This window comes from Schistocerca piceifrons, chromosome 11 (assembly GCF_021461385.2).
Source record: "Schistocerca piceifrons isolate TAMUIC-IGC-003096 chromosome 11, iqSchPice1.1, whole genome shotgun sequence".
NCBI lineage: Eukaryota > Metazoa > Arthropoda > Insecta > Orthoptera > Acrididae > Schistocerca > Schistocerca piceifrons.
Window position 1 is genome coordinate 10542836 of NC_060148.1, and position 24004 is coordinate 10566839.

At 42.6% G+C, this 24004-nt stretch overlaps 1 protein-coding gene across 1 annotated transcript in view; it reads right to left on the reverse strand.

Moving 5' to 3' along the window:
- Positions 1 to 24004, reverse strand: part of LOC124720210 — a 278016-nt gene that overhangs the window by 96095 nt on the left and 157917 nt on the right. Inside the window, exons 14-18 of the mRNA XM_047245533.1 lie at positions 20112 to 20245; positions 16767 to 17001; positions 14515 to 14661; positions 8671 to 8790; positions 3916 to 4049 (exon numbers count right to left, since the gene is read on the reverse strand). Coding sequence (XP_047101489.1) covers positions 3916 to 4049; positions 8671 to 8790; positions 14515 to 14661; positions 16767 to 17001; positions 20112 to 20245 — 770 coding nt within the window. The remainder of the gene's footprint in view (positions 1 to 3915; positions 4050 to 8670; positions 8791 to 14514; positions 14662 to 16766; positions 17002 to 20111; positions 20246 to 24004) is intronic.

Consider the following 24004-nt stretch of genomic DNA (forward strand, 5'->3'; position numbering starts at 1 on the left):
TTCAGAAAGGATAGATTAAATACAGTTGGTGGTGGAGTATTTATTGCTGTCAGAAGTAGTTTGCCTTGTAGCGATATTGAAGTAGAATAGTCGGTGGTGACTTTAATTTACCCTCGATATGCTGGAAAAATTATACGTCTAAAGCTGGCAGCAGGCGTAAAAGTCATCCGAAATTGTACTGAATGCTTTCTCAGAAAATTATTTTGAACAATTAGTCCACGAGCCCACTCGAAGCGTAAATGATTGCGAAAGCATACTTGACCTTTTAGCAACAAATAATCCTGGACAAATAGTGAGTATTGTGACGAATACAGGGATTAGCGACCACAAAGCAGTTGCTGCTAGGCTGAATACCGTAACACCCACAACCATCAAAAAGAAACGCAAAGTATATCTATTTTAAAAAGCTGGTAAAAATGCTCTTGACGCCTTTTTAAGAGACAGTCTTCACTCCTTCCGATCTGATCATGTAAGTGTAGAAAAGTTGTAGAATGTTTCCAAAGAGATAGTATCGACAGCAATTGATATATACCACATAAATTAATAAGTGATGGTACTGATCCCCCACGGTACACAAAACGGGTCAGATCGCTGTTGCAGAAGCAGCGGAAAAAGCATGCCAAATTTAAAAGAACACAAAATCCCCCAAGATTGGCAAAGTTTTACAGAAGTTTGAAATATGGCGTGCACTTAAATGTGAGATGCTTTTAATAATTTCGACAACAAAATTCTGTCTCAAAATCTGGCAGAAAACCCAAAGAGATTCCGGTCTTACATAAAGCACACCAGTGGCAAGACGCAATCAATACCTTCACTGCGCGATAACAATGGTGAAGTCGCTCATGACAGTGCCATCAAAGCAGAGTTATTAAACACGGTTTTCCGAACTCCTTCACCAAAGAAGACGAAGTAAATATTCCTGAATCCCAATCAAGAACAACCGCCAAGATGAGAAACGTAGAAGCAGATATCCTCGGAGTAACGAAGCAGCTTAAATCACTTAATAAAGAAAGGCAAGGCCCCGGTCCAGATTGTATACCAGTCAGGTCCCTCTCAGGGTACGCTGATACAACAACTCCATATTTAGTAATTGTATACAAATGCTCACAGAAAGATCCATACCTAAAGACTGGAAAATTGCTCAAGTCACACAATACTCGAAAAGGGAAATAGGAGTAATCCGCTGAATCACAGGCCTATATCACTAACATCAATTTGCTTGCAGTACGGTTTTGGAACATATATTGTATTCGAACATTATGTGGTACCTTGAAGAAAACGATTTATTGACACATAGTCAGCACGGATTCAGAAAATATCGTTCTTGTGAAACACAACTAGCTCTTTATACTCGTGCAGTAATCAGTGCTTTAAACAGGGGATGTCAAATTGATTCCATATTTTTAGATTTCCAGAAGGCTTTTGACACCGTTCCTCACAAGCGTCTTCTAAACAAACTGCGTGCCTACGGAGTATCGCCTCAGTTGTGTGACTGGATCCGTGATTCCCTGTCAGAAAGATGCAGCGTTCCCCAAGGAAGTGTTTTAGGCCCTCTATTGTTCCTGATCTATATTAACGACATAGGACACAATCTGAGTAGCCGTCTTAGACTGTTTGCAGATGATGCTGTCATTTACTGTCTTGTAAAGTCATCAGATGATCAAAACGAATTGCAAAATGATTTAGAGAAGATATCTGTATGGTGCAAAAAGTGGCAATTGACCCTAAATAAAGAAAAGTGTGAAGTTATCCACATGAGTACTAAAAGAAATCTGCTAAATTTCGAATACGTGATAAGTCACAGAAATCTGAAGGCTGTAAATTCAACTAAATACTTAGGGATTACAATGGCAAATACACTAAATTGGAGTGATCACATAGATAATGTTGTCGGTAGAGCGGTTCATTGGCAGAACTCTTAGAAGGTGCAACAGATCTACTAGAGAGACTGCTTACACCACGCTTGTCCGCCCTATTCTGGAGTACCGCTGTGTGGAGTGGGATCCGCATCAGGTGGGACTGACGGATGGCATCGAAAAAGTACAAAGAAGGGCAGCTCGTTTTGTATTATCGCAAAATAGGGGAGATAGTGTCACAGACACGATACATGAATTGGAGTGGCAATCATCAAAACAAAGGCGTTTTTCGTTTCGACGGGATCTTCTCGTGAAATTTCAATCACCAATTTTCTCCTCAGATTTTGAAAACATTTTGTTGGCACCTACCTACATAGGGAGAAATGATCATCATGATAAAATAAGAGAAATCAGGGCACACACAGAAAAATTTAAGCGTTTGTTTTTCCCCGCGTGTCATTCGAGAGTGGAACAGTAGAGAGACAGCTTGAAGGTGGTTCACTGAACCCTCTGCCGGGCACTTTATTGTGAATAGCAGAGTAATCACATAGATGTAGATGTAGGTGGTAGGCTTCGGTTTTCATTGATAGAATACTGGGGAAGTGCAAGTAGTCTATAAAGGAGATTGCTTACTAATCAATTTGTGCGACTGGTTCTAGAATATTGCTCAAGTGTGTGGGACATGTACCAGATAGAACTAACAGGGGATACTGAACGTATACAGAGAAGGGCATCACAAACGGGCACAGGTTCGTTTAACCTGTGGCAGAGTGTCACAGAGATACTGAAGGAACTGAACTGGAAGAGTCTGATGATAGACGTAAACTATCCCGAGAAAGTCTATTAACAAAGTTTCAATAACCAGCTTTAAATGATTTTTTGATGAATATACTACACCCCCCTACATATTGTCCACACAGGGATTGTAAGGATAAGATTAGAATAATCACTTCACACTCAAAGGAATTCAATCATTCTTCCCACACTCCGAACGTGGATGGAACAGGAAGAAGCCCTAATAACTAATACAATGGGATGTACCACCTCAAGGTGGCTTGCAGAGTATTGATGTAGATGTGGATGTGGATGTTCCATGTACTCAGTCTCTAAACTATTGTCGGTTCCATGCCACTGTTTATAACTGATTTTGAGTTTGATTCCCAACCCCAACTTTTCAGTTCTCGCATTGATAAGTCTGCAGGACAGGCACATTCTCCGAGCATTTTCAACCTCTGGTGGATACGAAGGCTGATGAGAGTTTTCAATTTCATCAGGGCTCCACTTCCAGCACCGAACTTATTACAATCTCGCCAGGCATAATGTCACCTGGTGCTGAGAAACTCTGAGAGATTGTGCTTTACACAGAAGTCAGAGTGGGCTATGAAGAACAAAAGAATATCAAAGGGCCTAGTGGGCAGCAGGAGTCACACTAGGTTACGAACACTGGCGCAACAATGACAACAGTTCTCCGTCTGTTCGGAGTCTAGGCGGTGAGAATGTACAAATGACAGTGTGCAGACCCCGAAGACGACGCAGTGGAAGATCGAAATATTGTGCCTAAAATGGATTTGACAAACTGGTATAATACCTGGAAACACACTATTAGTCAGACGTGCTGAAAAAACCTGCGACACCACACGGAAAGCTACAGCCGCAGAACAACTGTGTCCACAGGTGGAACTTGGAGAATAGAATGGAGAGGACAGGAATGAAAAGGTTACACTTTTTTTCAAATTCAGTGGTACAAGAGACTGTTTATCAGGTGGGATTGCAAAGAAAGGAATGAGAACAAGTTACAGTGAGTAAATGAGAAAAGATGTCTAATAAAAAGAAATTAACAAAAATTTAGAAAAATTTAGTTGTGAGGCACACATTAGGACACGAGCCACCGTCGTCAATATAGAAGGCGGCAGTTATGCCACAACAAAGGGGTAACAGAGAGAAGCGACAGGAGCAGGCAGCCGCATTCGACATACTTTAAAGGTCGACAGTAACTTTTAGGGTGGACAATAGAAGTGACAAAACAGAAACTGAGAGAAATAATAGAAGAGAGACTCACTGTAGTTGGAGTCTTCACCGGCAGACGCGTCAGCCGGGTCGTCCTCGGGCTTCACTCCCTTCGACTCGGAGGAGATCATTTCGTTCGTGTGCGTGTGAATCGTGTGCCACTTGTGAGCGCTCAGGTTTTCGAACCTGCAACAGACCCGGCGAGTACTCTTATTTACAATTTATTTATTTAATTTGCATGCAGCTGTCAAATTTATGTCTCCTGCAAAATGTAAGAAATAGTATCAACACAATAATAACGGTTGAAAATAAATGGGACACAAAACAACTTATGCTATTACTGCTTTACACAATTATTACACTATAGTCTCTATGCTCCAGCTTCAAACTTGTTCACAACACAGGCAATATCATACAATAATCCAGACTTCCAAGTTAAGATTGTTTGAAGAATATCAAAAATTTTCTTACACAGACTCGGTTTACTGCCTGAGTGAAATACAGAGACTGTCTTTTCTCCAAGTTATAGAAAGTTTCACATTATCTGAAGGTGAATTATCCAGTTTTCAGATTATCCATGCACAATTTGCCACGCTTTTAGAAAAATGGAAAGTCTACATTATTATCTCGTAATTAGGTGGAATATTTTCATTAGAAATTTGCTGTTATGTATGTGACTCATGTTGAACTGCCAGCGCACAATACAGGCCGCAGTTCCAATTTAGAGAGCCATAATTCCCCCCCCCCCCCCCTCCTTGAAGGTTGTCTGTGGCCAATTTGCAACTTACTCAACACCGAGTAAGAAAATTATGTACGTTTTCTTGTGGGATGGTTCCTACAGTGATAGGAATCTGACAAGACCAGAAATGACTCGTGAAATTGTCGGGACTGGCCAATCGGGAGAGGGCCGAGGTGAGAACCGCAGGCGACCGGTAACACACGGGTGCACGGTGGTGTGGCCGGCCACCGTCGAGGCCCGTGGCTGCTGGTGGGCTTTCAGACTCACTGGGTCAGGATATCAAGAGTCCGTTTCAGAATTACTGCTCTGTACTGACGACTAATGACGACACAGTGTTACAGGTCGCTAGGGGGAATGCACCGTCGCTCGTATTTTTCTAGCCGTCGAAACAACTCATTAATGCTGTAGCTTCTAAAATGGAGCACTGACAAAGAGTGATAACCTGTATCACATTTCTTGTTGTTGCTGAAGTTAGTGACAGTTTACACGTTCTAGGAAGACAACACACTATCACTAATGTATTGTTCTAATGATTGAGAACAAATTAAGTCCGTTGCAACCTGTGTCTGTACAGGTACGAGCAGCCCACAGTGGCTCGCCTTCACGCATTCATTTTGATATATTTTGTGACTAAAGCCCTTCTGGCCTGTTACTTATTTTGTACGTGATATGTAAGCACTGCCTCCGTCTTTTACTGTTAGTCAGTACTTACACAATGTTTTAGCACTCACAAATATGTGAACAGGGACTAGTAAAAATGTGAATGAAACCCAAAACTAAGAAAAATGGGGCTAATATTTCCTGAAAGTGAACTAGATGAATGTGATACACAATGTAATGTGTTTTTAAGTGTAACTGTGAAAATAAAGGTGTGTCCAACTGTGACACACAGTAAATTTTGCAAGTGCAGTATGTTTCCATTTCTGGTAAAAATGTGTAATTTTGATTATTATTGTCTCTTGGTTATCTATGAAGTCTTGGATCCATTTTAACTCAGAGAACGTGAAGGTAGATGTATATATTTCAGCCTCAGGTGTGTTAATTGTGTTACATATAAACAGCCTACGACCTACACTTTTTTAAGTACGCTCACTTGTTCTAGTATTGTGATTGTGTACATTGTAACATTTATCTGCTTCATTCCTTAGGTAACAAGAAATGCATTTATTTTAAACAGACATAAAGAACATATTGTTAAAAATTTAAGTTGCACAAGAACATTGCGTAAGAGTTATTTATAGCCTATCTGTGACACATTACAGAGATTTAGTTGGTGCTGAAATCTACAGCAAAAACACCTCACAGAGCAAACTGAAGTCCAGAACAAATACAATTTTCATTTCAGATTCTTCGCCAAAATATGAGCAACTGTTTAATAGAAGACCAGTTCTGAACTGAAAAGAGATGCAGTGAGGATAAACTGTTGAGGTCATCTTCATTCCCAAGACTAGTTAGGTGCCATTATAGCTATCTACGTTCACTTTAATATGTTTGGTGTAGTGAAACCTTGATCTCTCTCTAAAATTTTTACTTCCTGCACTTCACACCATTACCAAATTAACTATCTCTTGACATCTTAGGATGAATCTTGTCAACTAATCCCTTTTTTTAGTCGAGTTGTACCATTAATTACTTTCTTCCCCCGTTATATTCAGTACCTCCTTATTCGTCATATGATGTGCCTATATTATTTTCAGCATTCATCAGTAACACAACATTCCAAAAGCTTTTACTTTCTTTGTGTCTGAACTTTTTAAATCCACATTTCACTTCTGTGAAATATCTACTGCAGACAGATACCTTCTGACAAAGACTGCCTAACATTTAAATTATTTTTTATTTAAATAAATTTCTCTTATTAGAAATGCCCTTCTTGTTATTGCCAGTCTGCATCTTACAATCTCTCTATTCCAACCATCATCAGTTATTTTGCTAGCCAAATAGCAGACATCGCCTATTGTCTTTATAAATTCAATTGGCTTAGAATCGGCTGACCTAATTTTTCTTCAATCTATTATGCTTGTTTCACTTTTGTCAATGTTTATTTCATAACCTCTATTGATACAGTGACATTCTGCTCAACTGATCTTCCACCAGTCTCTGGCCGAGTTACAGTCTTATAGGTAATACTCAAAGTTTTCATTTAATCTTACTGGGGTTTTAATTGCTTTTCTGATTTTCTCCTCAGTTTGCTTCACTGCTTGCTAAATGTACAGATTAAATAACGTAAGACACATGCAACAAACCTGTCAAACATTAGCTTTTCCGCTACTGCATCCCTACGAGTTTCTGGCAGGAAAATAGATCACTGATAATATTTATGTTTATTCAATAATATTTTGTGGAACAATGGGTTTTTGGTGACTGACTGATCTATTAGACAGACAGTGGTCTAGGTTCGATTGAATGTCGATGAAATTGCTTACGAGTTGATGGAGCCAACAAACGTGATCTTTATAAGAAGCTATCATACCGTGTATACCCCGCAAACTAAATTCTGCCACACAGTAGTTTGAGAACACAGTGATGTCTTGTCCTGTGCCTTGACTGACAAGCATAAAAGCAAGCAGACACCGTACTGGACAACAAACCTGTGAAACTGAAGGAAAAGATGCAGTTTCAATGTAGTGACGTATTAAACACTTACTGAGGTTTGGTCCGTTTCATATGCAGCCAGTTTTAACTTACTGAAACAATATACATGGTCTATGTATTGCAGCAAAAGGAAAATTGAATGAGGAAAACTTCAAAAGTACAGGGAGACAAAAATCTTGTAAGGGAAAATTTCAGATCCTACCAACAGTAACATTTAATATTAGGAAAAAAGAATATGTAGCTTTCAGAACTGTTCCTTCCAGAAAGGGGCACCAGGTTGAGGAATGCTGCAAAAGAGGAGTTCTTCAGCTTCCTCCCCTCTCATCCTTACAACAGGATGTCTGAGTGACCTGCACCTACTTTATGACCCTCCCCAACCTCTCCCTCGACCCTCCCAGAAAAACTAACAGTTTAAACAAGCAAGCTATACAGGTCAACTCAGCGTCCACTGACAAAATTTCAGTTGTTCAGGGATACTTTCCGAGTATTTCGGTATAAGGACCAGTCGTCTCCGGTGGCTCGTTACAGAGTAATACCGCAAGTATGACTTATTCGCCTTGTTACGCGAGGTACCTTCATTTCTGCATCAAAATGTACAACACAGAACAGGCGTCAATGCTACATCATTCAGACTCGTGCAGCAGCGGTACGATGTGACTGCCCTCACTGTGCGAACAACTCGGCACGACTCCGTCACGCCGCTCCTCCACTGTGTTCGGTGAACCCGTACGTGATGTGCGGATCTACCAATTCTCCACCGACATGCCTATACGTACTGCTGTGTATCACTATTAATGTGTAACTAACATTGCCGAAAAAACGGACGTGAGATAGGACTGACCAGTACTGAGTCCTATCCTAGCTCGAGGACAAAGAGTAGACCGAGTGTTACTATTGTGAATGAATGAATGAAAAACTGTGTGTCCAAACAGACACACGACGCATATCATTGATTGGGTTGGGTTTATTTTGGGGGAGGAGACCAACCAGCGAGGTCATCGGTCTCGTCAGATTACGGAAGGACGGGGAAGGAAGTTGGCCATGCTCTTTTCATAGGAACCATCCTGTCATTTGCCTGAAGAGATTTAGGGTAATCACGAAAAACCTAAATCAGGGTGGCCAAACACGGGATTGAACCGTCGTCCTCCCAAATGTGAGTCCAGTGTGCTAACCACTGCAGCACCTCGCTGAGTCATATCGTTGAAATTTGCACTATCTTGCTGGTATATTCTGTGCAATATAGGTGCAAAGGTAAATCAGGGTAAGGAATCAAACTAATAGCAATTATTCCGTAGCAAGCCACCAGAGATCACGGCTCTCTTATGGCAAAACAGTTAAATAATATCCCCGAACCACATCCGGTGGAGTTCGAGCTCACCTCGTAGTTTCGAGAGCTTCCAGATGCACACAACACCTAGATATCCCACTCGTGACCCAAAAACGTGCGAGCCGACCGGCGGTTCGCGCACTCACCGGCACTCGCAGTAGAAGCAGGCGTAGCGCTGCGAGTCGGCCTTGCGCGGCTGGGTCTGTCCGGCGGGTCCCCGGTGGCTCGGCATCGGCCGGTCGGGGCTGGAGAGGTGGGCAGAGCCACTGCAATTACAATTCCACTCACAGCTCTCTGCCGTACTTCAAATTTACGCAGAAACTACCAATACATCTGCAATAACCACAGTACTTATCCACTATGTCCCTTAAAAAAAAATAAAGAAATAAATAAATAAAAAAATAAAAATAAAAAAAATAAAAATTATCTCTTTTACAACATACCCACTGACAAGGACTCTCGTTTAAACAGAATTATTCACCTGTGAACCATTTCTTAGCGAATGCTAGCACATTCTCATATGGGAAAACACATTCTTATTTAAACAAAACTATACGGTTCCTGAGGCCTTTTCAAGTCTTAAACATCTACGATGTATACATGCAGTGCTTTTTTTTCTAAAAAAGTTTGAGGGTACTCATACATTGGATATAATGCAGCGAAAATTACTTATAACTGAAACACGGGATACCACCCATCTGCTTTTAGCCATAACGTCATCAACATGTTGAACTACAAAAAAAAAACGGTATCAGACTCTTCAGTTGAAATGCTGCTCATATGAAGCAGGCGATACTGAGAAAAACCCTAACATACAAGAGAATGTGGTATCGAACACTTCAGTTTACATAACCTCAAACGAAGCATACGATTCCCATCAATCTCTAGTTTTCTGCTCATCTCTCACCTCCAACTTGAGTTGCAACGAAAGACAGGACACACTCTAAAACTTCGCACAACCGACAAGAATGTAATAGCAAACGCAAACAAATAAAGAATAACAAAACAAAGACAGCAATGAATTTTGAAGGATGACGGTAGCGGGACCTTAGAGACATCTATCGGTAGCTCGGCGTTTGAGCGTACGCGTATCTGTCTAGCATTACCATCGGCCACTATTAGGGGGCGACGGCACTACACGCTTGCCGAACTGGCTGCCAGCGATTCAGTTGTCCAGAATGGTTGCCGCAGTTTCCAAATGCTTGAAAGAGTCAATGACATCGCTTTTCCCACCAGAAACTGCCCTGGTCCCGTTCGTATTGCAATTAACAACACGAAAAAATGAAATAAAATATTTACGTCCGTGAAATAAATCTTTGGCACTCTTCCAAGTTCTCAACATAGTAAAAAAATTACTTTGTCGACGAAAAAGCTTAGGGGTACGCATCCCCCAGCGTTCCCCCAGAAAAACAGCACTGTATATATGCACACTGAAGCGACAAACGAAAACTTGTACCGAGGCCACAATTTGAATCCAGGTCTCCTGATCACGGGGCAGATGTGCTAACGACTACACCACACCAGCACAGTGGCTTTGCGCAAGTGCACGGACTACCCGAGCACACACCCCTCTTCAGAACAAATTTCCAGTCATACCTCAGCCCACTTGGTATTCCTCCTAAACCTCAACAGCCTCGGTACAAATTTTTCTTACTTCAGTTTGCATATACACAGGGTGGAGAAAAATTACATCACAAAATTTTAACCCCGGATAGCCGATGCCAGTAGGAACCAAAATTACTCGTGTCATGTAGGTCAACAGAGCGCCATTTTCAGACTACAGAACTTGGCACCACGCACCCCAATTTGCCATGTGATTGCCCCGTTGCCGTTTGTGGGTTGACGGAAAGCGCTACGGTTGTCGGTTCACACTGTCCCGATGTGATACACAAACATGTCGAGTAGGTTTTGCTGTTTGTCTCCACCTCACGTCAGAGGCATTCACACGTAAGCTCTGCTTCGAAGCACAGACACGTCACCTGCGATTTAGTCATACAGTAAGCACGGTGGCACAGTATTTGTTTGAAGAACAACGAGATACGGTTTTCGTTTATGGGCTAGTCGACGGTAATATGCAAGAAGCTCGACACTTGTACGAGGAACAATACACAGCAATACACCAATCACACCCGCAAACATTTACAACAATTCACCAGCAACTTGGTGAAACAGGCTAGTTAGCGGGATATTATAGTGATGCCGGAAGACATCGAATACGACGGGATGCTGCATTTGAAGACACTGTTCTCGAGTGCTTTGAGGAAGTGTCTACAAGTACTCGAGCGGTTGGGCATGACTTGGGGGTCACTCGTCAGTTAATCTGGGAGGTTTTGATGATTGATGGCCACCGTCCATTCAGTTTCCACCATGTCGGAGACCTAAATCCTGTGGCGGACTAGGAACACAGGCTAGGGTTTTGCCGGGGGTTTGTGCGACACGTTGCACGAGATCCCAACTTCCCCACCATTGTGTTGTTTACCGATAAGTGTACCTTCGACAGGGATGGGCTTTACAACAATCGAAGTGTTTGTTACTGGGCAAGGGGAAACCCTCGGATCGTGTACGTCCACAGACGCCAGGAACGATTTTCACTCAACATTTGGGCAGGCATTGCGGTGTGACCATCTCATTAGGCCAGTACGTCTACCTCCTCGTCTTACCGTTTCAAATTATCTTCACTTCTTGCGAGAAACTCTACCCAGCCTGCTGGAAGACGTTCCCCAGACGTACGGCTACGCACGTGGTTGCAGCACGGTGCCGTTGTCGGATATTTGAACGAACTCTTCGACGGTGGGGTAATTGGCAGAGGTGCTAGCAGGACGAGGCCCCTGCGATCACCAGACCTTACGCTACTGGACTTTTTCCTTCTTCGAGGTGCTAGTTCAACCACCTGGACATGAAACGCATTCAACATGCCACCAATCACATCAGTGCAATGCTAGGAATCTTTCAAAGAGTTCAGCAAAACACCATTTGACGTTACCGAACTCGTGTCACGTCAGAGGGTCGCCAGTTCTGGCAAATGCTTTAAGTAAACAATGTCCTAGCTACAAAAAAGGCCCTTTTCAGGGCCGACACAATTTGTAAAAGACTTTCTGTACACGAACCAACAGCTGTTGACGTGTTTGTTCCCAGTACGTCATATCGTGAAAGTACAATGGACGTGTCGGGATGCCGGTGGATTCGCCCCCAGGCCCACCACAGTGGACGGCTGGCGCACTACCACCGAGCGTGCCTCGGATGCATCACAATATCCAGCAGGCAAAGCACGCATAGTCCAGAGCATCTGGCAACAGGGCAATCCCACAGCCAATCGGAGCAAGTGGTGCCCAGTTTCCGTAGTTAAAAAATTGTGCGTTGTCAACCTACACAACATCAGTAACTTTGGTTCCTACTGGCATCAGCTAACCAGGGTTAAATTTTCTTGACACAATTTTTCTCCACCCAGTATACGCTGATGAGCCAAAACATTGTGACCTCCTGCGTAACACTGTATTTGTCTGTCTTTAGAACAAAATAATCACCGATTCTGCGTATCAGGGATCTGACAGTTTGTCGATAGGTTTGTCGAGGTACGCACAAGACGTGTAATTCACCTAAGTAACGAGCTGCTGATTTGCGTATGTTGTGATGGTGCCCAATAGCAACCGAGATGGGTTCCACCGGATTTACATCAGGTGAATTTAGTTGCCGAGACATCAATGTGAGTTCACTATAGGACTCCTTACACTACTGTAGCACAGTTCTGGCTCCATGACACGTAGAATTAAACTGCTGACAGATGACACGGAAAGACATCGAGTACGAAGGAATGCAGGTGGTTCGAAGCTGTCAGCGTGTCCTCGATTACTACCACAGGTCCCGTGCAAACAGAGGAGAATATGTCCCATAGAATGATACTGTTCCCAACAGCCTGCGACCGTGGCACGCTGCACACTTTGTGTCACTGTTCACCCAGATGATGGCGTTTGGATAGACAACTGGCAAGGAAAGAGAAGGAATTACCGATTTCAGCTGCATCGGACATTTTGCAGAATCAGCGGCGACGAGTGACAATGTGTACTGGACTGGGATTCGACCCCAGGATCTCCTGCTTAGTAGGCTGGTGCGTTAACCACTGCACCACCCAGGACACAGTGTTACTGCAACTGTGTGGACAATCTCAGTACGCCTCACGGCTGACCCACATTCCCACAGAGTGCCACCTATCCACAGTACATGCTCATTTCCTCTGTGCTCGCTTCTCTGAGATTCCCGCAGGAATTCAGAAGTACTCGTGCAAGGTGGATCCATTGCCTATCTAAGCGAATCAATTATACGAATGTGTGGTGTCTGTTCTTTTGAACACCACACGATCGTATAAATTTTCATTTGTCGCTTCAGTCTGTATAATACATTCTTACTCATCAAATAGTTCACCGTTTGTTTCAATTTCTTGTGCGAGCAGTTTTACACTAGTTCTGCCTAACAGACATGTTCGGCATTTGTTCTCTTCGAACAAAGGATTGTGGTGACAAAGTAACTTTTAATATAACTTGAGGTCTAGGTTAGAATGGCAGGTTGCAAGTTGGTAAAACCGGTGACTGACAGCATGACAAAACTGTCAACTATAGCTCCTTATTTGTTTCAGTAGTGCCTTCAATTGTATATTATGTGCCATCAAAATTTTTTTATCACTATGTGAATATTGTGATCTCTAGAATTGGTTGCACGTAATGACGTAATGAGCTCTCACTTAAATACTCTGCTGATGTCTATAAAAATATGACTAAAAGTGGGATGCAGTGCACTCCAATAGAAGGAAAAGTAGGTGGCCGACTGAAACCTTAATTCTTAGAAGTGCAAGGGCTGACATACTGTCACTGAACTCGTGCAGCCCACCTTGTCTTCAGTAACTTTTCTATTAAGTCAGGGTTACCGATCTTCGCATTACCGAATGTGACACACTATTTCCACTGAGGGGTGTTGTATGAATGTGAAAAAAAAAAGTTTCATCCAGAGGCTAAGGAAAACAGTTTAGTTAAGGCAACACAATTATTGTTTCAGCCAATTTCACTTGAAAAAAATGCATAATTTGTTGTGGACACAACGGAATACTCCCGCTTCAGTTCCTATACTTCCACGAAGCCTCGAAAATGGTTCTGTAATGGAGGTGCGTTCCCAGCAGAGAGAGGTCACCGAGTTTCTTTTGGTGGAAAACCAGAGCATCGCAGATATTCGTAGGCCAAAAAATGGAAACAAACGTCTCCTTTCCCAAGACAATGCGAGGCCTCACCCAATTCTGCGCTCCAGAGAGGAGCAAAAAAAACTTTATTGGACTGTTCTTCCTCATCCTTCCTACAGCAAATATCTCGCACTTTTCAACTTCCACCTGTTTAGTCCAATGAAGGATCCTCGCCACAGCAAGCAGTACGTGTGACGTTATCGACGCAGCGAGGCTTCGGCTCCGACGCTGACCAGTAGAGTGGTACCGTGTGTGTATTGTTCCACGTAAGGTGTAGTGAGGCCGTCGCGCTGAAGGAGATTGTGTTGAAAAATCGAGGTTTGTAGCCAAAAAGAGTGAGGAATAAAATGGTGTATTGGAATCCTTAATAAAAACAACCTGCTTTGAGAAGAAAAAAAATGTGTTGGTTTACTTACTGAACATCCTTGTATACTTCACTACAAAATAGGATCATACTGTAAGGAGAAATGTGGTATTATTACGGCCAAAATAGCCAACCGGAGTATAGAACTACTTCCTTTAGCTACGGATTAAACTTTTTTTTCGGTAAATGCACACACCGCATCTATTTGTGGCAATAGCATGCCAAGACTGGAGACACGAATATCCAGTAATAAATAGTAGCCGTGACAAACATTCAGTGCTCTCAAAATAATTATCCAGCAGATACCACATGCCACACAGCAATTTAAACATACAAAGTTGCTAGAGTCGAATACACGACCAGTTGTGAAGGCCACAGAGAAGTGTGCACCGCTCCACCTACCCTCGGCCGAGTCCCCTCTCCGGCCAGTTGTCGAGGGCCCGGTCCAGCAGCCCTTCCAGAGCTGACGAAATGTGCGTCTTCAGCCCTATCGAATCGTCACTGCAGCCCGGCGTCACTGTCGACTCGGCGGAGTCGTCTGTCGCCACACTGCAACACGGCCAGAATGACGCCTGTGTGAGGTGCTACGCGAAACTGAACTGTGAGGTAAACTAGACCCAGCAGAAGAAAGTACTGAGAAACAGAGAAAAGAGTAAGGGAACTGAGAAAGATAAAAAATGACAGCAAGCAGTGGAGCAGTGAAACAGAGAAAAACTGTACACAGTTTTGTACACGTATCACTCAAAACTTGCTAGAGAATTTTATTTTGTGGCAAGTAGTTTAACAGAAACTTCTCGGTGGTATATTTAATAATGCCTTTCGGCAAAGCTGTGGGGCTCTAGAGTACTCTTTGTATGTAAAGTTTTCTCTGCGATTCATTAATGGTGTTCTTTCGAGTGTTCGGGCGAAGTCGTAAATTCCATTTCGAGCACAATATTTTGATACCTAAACCAGAACTAGGAAATGCTGTGGTAGTTTGTGTTTTGTGGAAAGTAAGTGCGGGAACCTCGAAACAAAAGAGCGTAGAAGGATGAAGTGGGTGCCGGGTGTCTAACTGTGTTATAAATATAAGCACAACTGCTACAATACTCCAAGTCCGATCACGGGCCACACACCTAGTACACGTAAGAATTTAGCTCACTGCAGCTGACGAAGAGGCAAGTTGGACACAAAAATTTTCGATATGGAAAATGGAATCCACAACTCCACCGAACAACCAAAAGCACAAAAATTAACTATTTAACAAATGTTGGACAAAATGTAAAATACCAGAGGAAGAGAAGACTACCCACTGAAATTTAAACTATCCAGTGAAAATTAAAAAGTAGTTTTTCTGCCACAAAAAGCATATTCAAAACCCATGTTTGAGAATGAGGAAATCGATGCAAACCTTCCTGCTAGAAGAGTGAAGAGGGCTTTTCATTAAAAAGTCACACAGAGATAAAATATTGATACCGAGGAAAACAAGTGAAGGAAAAAAATTTGGAGCATCAAAGAGAAATGTTTCTGTACGCAGTAATGCAACTGAAGAAGAAATCGACAATGGCATGCTGTGCGCAATAGGTTTCACAATGTGCGACTTCACACCCGACGTCTGTGGCAAGGCCCGTCTTTGCACCCATGACAATGTGCAGCGCGGTACAGATGGGCCCCAACAACATGCCGAATAGACCAATTAGGATTGACATCATGTTCTCTTCACCAATGAGTGTCGCATACACCTTCAAGCAGACAATTGTCAGAGACGTGTCTGTAGGTAATTTGGTCAGGCTGAACGCCTTAGACACACTGTCCAGCGAGTGCAGCAAGGCGGAGGTTCCCTGCTGTTTTGAGGTGGCATAATGTGGGGCTGAGGTACGCTGCTGGTGGTCACGAAGGGCACCATAATGGCTGTACAATACGCGAATGCCACCCTCCGACCCACAGTGCAACAGTGGCCGGCATGTTCTCCAGACATGAAACCTATCAAACATGTCTGGGGGATAGATTGAAAAGGGCTGTTTATGGACGACGTGACCCACCAACCACTCTGAGGGATCTACGCCGAATTGCGGTTGAGGAGTGGGACAATCTGGACCACCACTGCCTTGATGAACTTGCGGATAGTATGCCACGACGAATACAGTCGTACATCAATGCAAGATAATGTGGTACTGGTATTAGAGGTACTGATGTGTACAGCAATCTGGACCACCACCACTGAAGGTCTCGCTGTATGGTGGTACAACATGCAATGTGTGGTTTTCGTGAGCAACAAAAAGGGCGGAAATGATGTTTATGTTTATTTCTATTCCAATTTTCTGTACAGGTTCCGAAACTCTCGGAACCGAGGTAACGTGTAAAACTTTTTTTTATGTGTGTAAAACATTCTCGAAAGACTCTGAACCTCTCAGACCGATATCTCGGCAGTACGAATGTTGATAACGGGCAAAATAGACGAGATCCTCGAATTACGAACAGTCTATATGCATAACTAAGTTTTTATTGAATCCTCAGTGTGTGTGTTGTACTCACACCTGGCCAATTTTTACGTTTAATCTGATTCTGCCCACTACGTCACTTACTCTGTTCGACAGCTCCTGCACACCTTCTCCATCTTCACACAGTACGGCAACGTCGAGGCCATGAAACGGCACCACAGGACTCGGTCCTACCTGGCCGGGTGCTCCTCGGCGACGTGTGTCGCCAGTGCGTCCTTCCCCGCCAGCAGTATGCGGCAGTGCGGACAGGCCGGCACGTGTGACGAGTCGGCAGTCACATTTGGAGCCGAGGCCTCGGCAGCCGCGGTGGACTCTGACGAGCCACCGCCGCCACCTGCCGCTCCTGCGCCGCCTGTCTCCGGCCGGCCGGCCGATTCGCCAGGGCACTCGGGGGCCGAAAGTGTGGACTCTGCGAATGGAAACGGACACATTACATTTCCTTCCTGATGAGATTTATCTAAATTTATATACAACTAATGATTTGTTAATTTGCACTCTAGTCACTTCCACCACCCACACTTTTGGAGAAATAGTGTTTAGAGCATTTGCATGTACGAGGTGTGATCAACAACACAGTGACTGTTTTGCAAACAATGGAAAATTCAGCACGGAATGTGACAATATTATGAAAAGGATAGCTGCTGCTCACCTTATAGCGGAGATGCTGAGACATAGATGGGAACGACAAAAAGGTGTGTGTGTGTGTGTGTGTGTGTGTGTGTGTGTGTGTGTGTGTGTGTGTGTACGCGCGCGCGTGTTACATTCTATGCATTACAGCATACACTATCAGTATGTAATTGGAGATTAACTGTTGCAGCTCTTCTTACAAAACTGCAGTTACATTATACAAAGTTTTAATGTTCACACGTGAGTGGGACAGCTGAGGTAGAGTTAAGTCATCAGTTTCTAAGAGTGTTGCCCAAGCATGAACACTAAGAATGTGCAATAAAGAATGCTTGGATCCGAAGAAAATATTCTTGCTTACTATGATGTAAAATTAAGTTTGAGAGAAAAAAAAAATATGAAGGCTATAAATCACACGGGAAGCAATAAAAGAAGGAATTTTCATTGGAACCCAGAAATAGGATTTCACGATAAGACAGAAATTTTGAGGTTTCATTATAATCATAGGGAAAGGTAGGGTTGGAGGCATTTATAGTACTTGACACAAATTATCATTTCCACAAACTGTCCATTTGCATGAACGGACACAGGCAGGCAGTGTTTGTCGGTAATGAGGATCACCCTGTGGCTAAACATGCCTCGGTGCACAGCAAGCACATCTCGGCACAGTGTTACACCGTCCGGGCTATCTGGATACTTCCCACCAACACCAACCTATCCGAACTCCGGAGATGGGAACTTGCCCTTCAGTATATCCTCTCTTCTCGTCATCCGCCTGGCCTCAATCTCCGCTAATTTCAAGTTGCCGCCACTCATACCTCACCTGTCTTTCAACAACATCTTTGCCTCTGTACTTCCGCCTCGACTGACATCTCTGCCCAAACTCTTTGCCTTTACAAATGTCTGCTTGTGTCTGTATATGTGCGGATGGATACGTGTGTGTGTGTGCGACTGTATACCTGTCCCTCTTTCCCCCTAAGGTAAGTCTTTCCGCTCCCAGGATTGGAATGACTCCTTACCCTCTCCCTTAAAACCCACATCCTTCCGTCTTTCCCTCTCCTGCCCTCTTACCTGATGAAGCAACCGTGGGTTGCGAAAGCTTGAATTTTGTATGTGTGTTTGTGTTTGTTAATGTCTCTATCAAAATACCAACACTTTCGTTTGGTAAGTCACATCATCTTTGTTTTTAGATATATTTTTCCCACGTGAAATGTTTCCTTCTATTATATTCATATCATTAAAGTAAAAGGTCAAGTTAGTTCATTAATTAATCTTTCTTTTACGACGTAGCAGTTCACATTTCACATTTCACAGCTGATGATTAAACTTATGTTTTATACAGACAGGAAAATGCATTAGAAGATGGCAATTTTGCTAATAAGAGAGGTAAACTTTGTACACAGGAGAAGTAAGGGCACTCTACATGCCATTTCAAAACAGCAATTGACAACGGATGTCAAATTCCAAACAAACATGGAAATGTGCATTGCATTTGTAGATTCAGAATAGGTGCTGGTAGTATGGAATGGAACAAAATGGAGTTCCATTTGCATTCAGAAGAGGCAAAGGTGGAAGTAGAAGAATCTCAATTTGGGAGATGTCTGTCACAGACAGAAAATCAGCACGATGCACTGATGGTTACGAGACGCACACGGAAAAGAATAAAACTAAGCTAAGCATGAAGGCAATTAACTGGTAAACTTTGACAAGAGAATGCTGAAGAGGTAGAAGAATTTTGCTATATCAGAAACTGAATTAATAAAGATGAAGAAAGACACCATAGCGGAGGACTGCACAAACTACAGTGTCATTCTATAAAAGGGAACACCTGTTAACATTCAAAAATATAACACTTAACGCCAAGAAAGATATTCAGCTTATAAAGATCTAAATAATACTGTCCTTCAAGATATTCAGCAAATTTGGTTTTTCCATTTACACACAATATTTCTGTGACTAGGAGTTGTGCCGGTATGTGTACTCACTGCCCGTACTCTAACCACCGTTCAGCTATCGCCGGTCCCGTGCCACCGTTTAGAGCTGCTCGTCGAGTTCGATTCCCGATGCCCATTCTGCCCCTGACGTTCTTTTGTTTCTCAGTTCTCGTAGTGACAGTCCACGAGACAGGCACATTCTCTCAGCGTTTCCCAGCTCCGGCGGATATCGAGGCTGACGAGTTCTTAAAAGAGTTTTCCATTTCTACAACAGTCACTGTTCAGCACTGAATTTATTACAGTCTCACCGGTCATCCTCTGAACCAGTGCTGGGAAACTCTGAGAGAATGTGCTTTACACATAAATCAGAGAGGATTCTGAAGAGCAAAAGAATATCAAAGGGCGTAGTGGGCATCAGGAGTGAAACGGGGTTTTAACGTAGGCACAATGACGTCAATAGTTCTCTGTCCGTCCGGAGTCCGAGCACAAATGACAACGTTCAGCCCTCGAGACGATGACTCCGTGGGAGGTCGAAATACTGTGCATAAAATGGAAACGACAAAGGAACAACTGTGTTTGGTGGTGAACTGTGGACAATGGGGAGCACGGAAATGAAGAGATTACATTTCTGTGAAGTGTCACGCTACAAGAAACTGTTCTTCACGTGGGATTACCGAGTAAGGAATGAGAACACTTGCAGTGAGCAAGCAAGAATATAAGTGTAATAAAGAGTACAATAAAAATAGAGGGATATCTGGACACGAGGCAATGCTGAAAATTGTGGCTGAAAGGAGGACAGAGGAAGAAATAGAGGTGCACATCATCAGCGATTTATGAGGCAGCAGCTATGCCAAAACTGAGAGGATAACAGAGAAAAGTGACAGAAATGGACAGCTGTATCTAGCAGACCTCTAGGGTCGACGAGAAGAGAAAAAATTAAAACTGACGGAGAAACACTCACTGCGATTAGAGTCTTCACCGGCAGACACGTCACCCGGGTCGTCCTCGGGCTGTTCCTGCTTCAACCAGGAGCAGGTCATTTCACTCCTGTGCGCGTGCAGCAGGTGTCTGTTGTAAGTGCTCAGTTGCTGAAACCTAAGGCAATCACAACAAACACACTTACTTTTTATTTATTTAATTTGCACACAGTCATCAAATTTATCATTACTGGAAAACATAAAAAATAGCAGCAATACAACAATTTCAGTTGAAAATAAATGGAACATAAAACAATTGGCACCATCTTATTACTAGTTAACATATGTATTACACTACAGTGTATATGCTACTGCTTGAAACTGACATGTAACATGGGTAATATCATAAAACATCGGACGTACAACTTAACATTCTTTCAAAGAACATGAAATTTTTTCTGATACAGTCTCAGCTCACTGCCTTAGTGAGGCACAGCCAAGTGTTTTTCTTTTTTTTTAATTTTTTTATTACAATAAGAGCCCATTTAACTATGTGATTAAAAAAAGAGAGGAAAAAATCTAAGGGTTTATGTTTCCAGTTAATGAAAAATGCTCCTGTGAGAGCACAAAAGAGACAATTTTTTTTTCTCTTTAAAAGATTCTGAAGAAAAGTGGGGGACCACCTGCCTTAATCCACATTCCACCTTCCTCTCAAAAAAATTTTCATGCTCTTTTAAAATGGAACATTCTAGACTTTTATCCAGTCTCCCTCTGCAGTGAAGCATTCATCCTCATTGCCTCCCTCTTGCTGCTACTCCGTATGTATCTCTCTCTCTTTTCCCACTGCCTCCTTATTCTTCCATTTGCACTTTCTGCTGTCTGTCACTCCCACTGTCACTGTCTTCCTACCTTCCTCCCACTCTTCGTTACTGTCGACTCATTCTCTGCCACTTCCACTGTGCCTCTGCCACTGTCTTCATCCCAATCTTTTCCTCTCTCGTGCCCTGACCTTTCTTTCTCGCTGAGAGTCTACCGTCTTTCTGTTTGACTACCATTTTCTTCTCTCCGTACGTCCTCGGGCACACTTTGCTTGTACTGTTGACCCCTAGACTGGGAAACTTGTAACATTAGGGTATGTGGGGAAAATGGGCAGTTTTTTTCATGTTAAACTTCACCAGTCCAGGGTGTCCAGATACAGCCCCCTCCCCTCCCCCCAAGCCTATACATTGTCTCCACTCATCATCTCTAATTTCCACTGTTTCCTCCCTCCTTTATTCTATCCATCCCTCTCTCTCTCTCTTTCTTTCTTTCACTGCCACTTTTTCTCTCCTATCATCACTGTTTCCTCTCTCTTTCTCTCCCACTGGCAGTGTCTTCTCTCTCTTGACGACTGAGTCAGCTCATCTCCACTTTTCTGTCAGAATCTCATAAAAAAGAAGGATATTCGCCTGTCAGAGCATTTTTCAACTGATTCACTTATTTTTCCTTTTACAGCAGATTGTATTACTTATACAAAAGGAATTATGTAAGTCAATAAGTTTTGACAATTAGTTATATACTTCGACACATTTACATACTTTGACACACACAAACAAAAGATAAGTATCCACAATATGAAGTGAACACAAAATTGTCTTCCTCCCAATGCAATTTCACTTTCCATTAGTCGATAAAAATGTGCAACATTTTTGAACTGCCTCTATGGTGCAGCAAAAAATTCCGTGTTTGGTTTTCAAGTACAATCAAAGAATCTCGTATTACAAAACAATTTTTTGTAGGCTTCTTACGGCACCAGATGGTAACACCGAATAACTTCTACGTAGAGAGAACTTGTATAGGTGTGAAGTGCCCATGCATGTCAAATTTTATTGCTGAAAAAAAAAAAAATGGCAACTAAAACCATAGATCGGTGATGTCTGAACCCTTGTGGTGACTCAGAACCTTTGCCACATGTTCACTAAGTCAGTTAAAACTAAATTTAGGCCTCAGACCAGATATTACGTAGATATTTTAACTACATTCACATCTCGGACCGGACATTACGTAGTATTTTAGGTGCGCAAGTAACTTTCACCTTTCTGTCTCTTCAACGGATAATGATATTGAAGAAAGTTTCCAAGTTCTCCGAGATCATCATCTCGAAACATGTGGTAAAAATTTTGACAGTTTGCCATACACGCACAGGAATTATAGAAGTGGTGTCCCAAAAATTTCTCAGCAAACACCCATGAACAAATGGTGCTTTTATAATCTGCCTAAGGTTCACCATAGGCCACACCTAACGGAAAAGAACCATCCATTTGCTACATTTGTCTAGGCTCGAAGAAGTGCGTAATGTTTAAATTTTGGTTCTGTATTGCAGGACAGCTACAGAATACTGTAAAGTAACATAGTGTTTTTAGAAACACTCTGTTCCACTATGAGCTTTCAAGACAACTAAAGATGATTTTGACGTTTAATAACTTATTAAATAGTATGGAAGTGGGAAGCATTCACTGTGCATGCTCCGATCGCAGTTCCTGCAGAAGGCGTGTGAGCAGTAAAAGCTAAGGCCAGTGGCGAGCTGTAACGTAAGGTAGGAAAGCTGTAACGTAAGGTAGGAGAGTCTCTTGCTGTTGGTGCCATTTATACTTTGGGACAAAGACATGACAGCATCCTGAACTCCTAGGAGTAAGAGAGCTGCTGAAAATTCCAACGAGACCCCACAACAAATGCAGGATGGAATCACAGACAACTAATTTTGGTGTACGAACTGAGTCAGGCGGCATACATATGATATGTCATTGGTGATTTATAAAGCTTTTTGTACACACATGATTTGGGGTCTGTCTATTACTGAATTGAAGAGTTCAAATACAGAAGAGTTTTTCCGGAGGGGTCGAATTCATTTAGTAACTCATAACAGTAACTCATAACTTTCTCACAGCACCACCCAGCCAGGAAACAAAGTCCAAGAGAAGAAGTAGTTCGTACATGGCTGTGGGATATATTAGCTGGACCACAAGGGCGATCAATAAAGGCGACCGTCTATTTGCACGATTTATTACAGGTAACGCTCATTGAGAGAGTGACGGGTCCAATGTGACTGTGACGTTTACATCACAATGCCCATTTTTCAGACAGGTATACAAATGGTCACTACGCTGAGGGCTGTCCGAAACACTTGACGCCTTATCTCTGCGATCGGCAGAACACGAAGACACGACCTGAAATATCCCTTTTCCATGTGTGGCTTATTGGAATATATTGGTACTTGGCACTGTTCTGTATGGACAGACAGACAGAATATTTTCATCCATGTGTGGCTTATTGGAATATATTGGTACTTGGCACTGTTCTGTATGGACAGACAGACAGAATATTTTCATATCATATACACTACAATGCGTGTGACTTGGGTATTACCTCTGGAAGACAGTACAGGCCCCAACTCGCATTCAGAAATCCCTACCCTAATAGCATGTTTACAGCCAATGTACAATGTACTCAATGCTAGCACAAGAAAGTGATTAATGTTTTCTTCTGGGATCATTCCCTTCACAATTCTTGCACTGTACTAATGAGAAATGAAAGCATACTGTTTATCACCACCAAGGGGAATGTGTTGTTGATTATACTTTTCTAACTGGCAACAGAATTCACTATTGCTATAGCTCCTGAAGTTAATCATTAACTGAAGCTCGTTTACTCCTCTCGAAATACTGTACCACCGTTCACCTTTCGTTTTGCAGGTGACAGGCAAAAACTTAAATCTCAACACAGCTTCTTTAACTTTCACTATTCAACAACAAACATTCACATCACTAATGACAGTTTTAATGCAAAGTTTCTGAAAATATTTGTTTCTGACAGGTCATGCTGCATTCACATCACAGTTCCTTCTCTCTCTGTTAGAAATTAAAAACTGACAACAATACTAACCCACTGACTGTGTGGG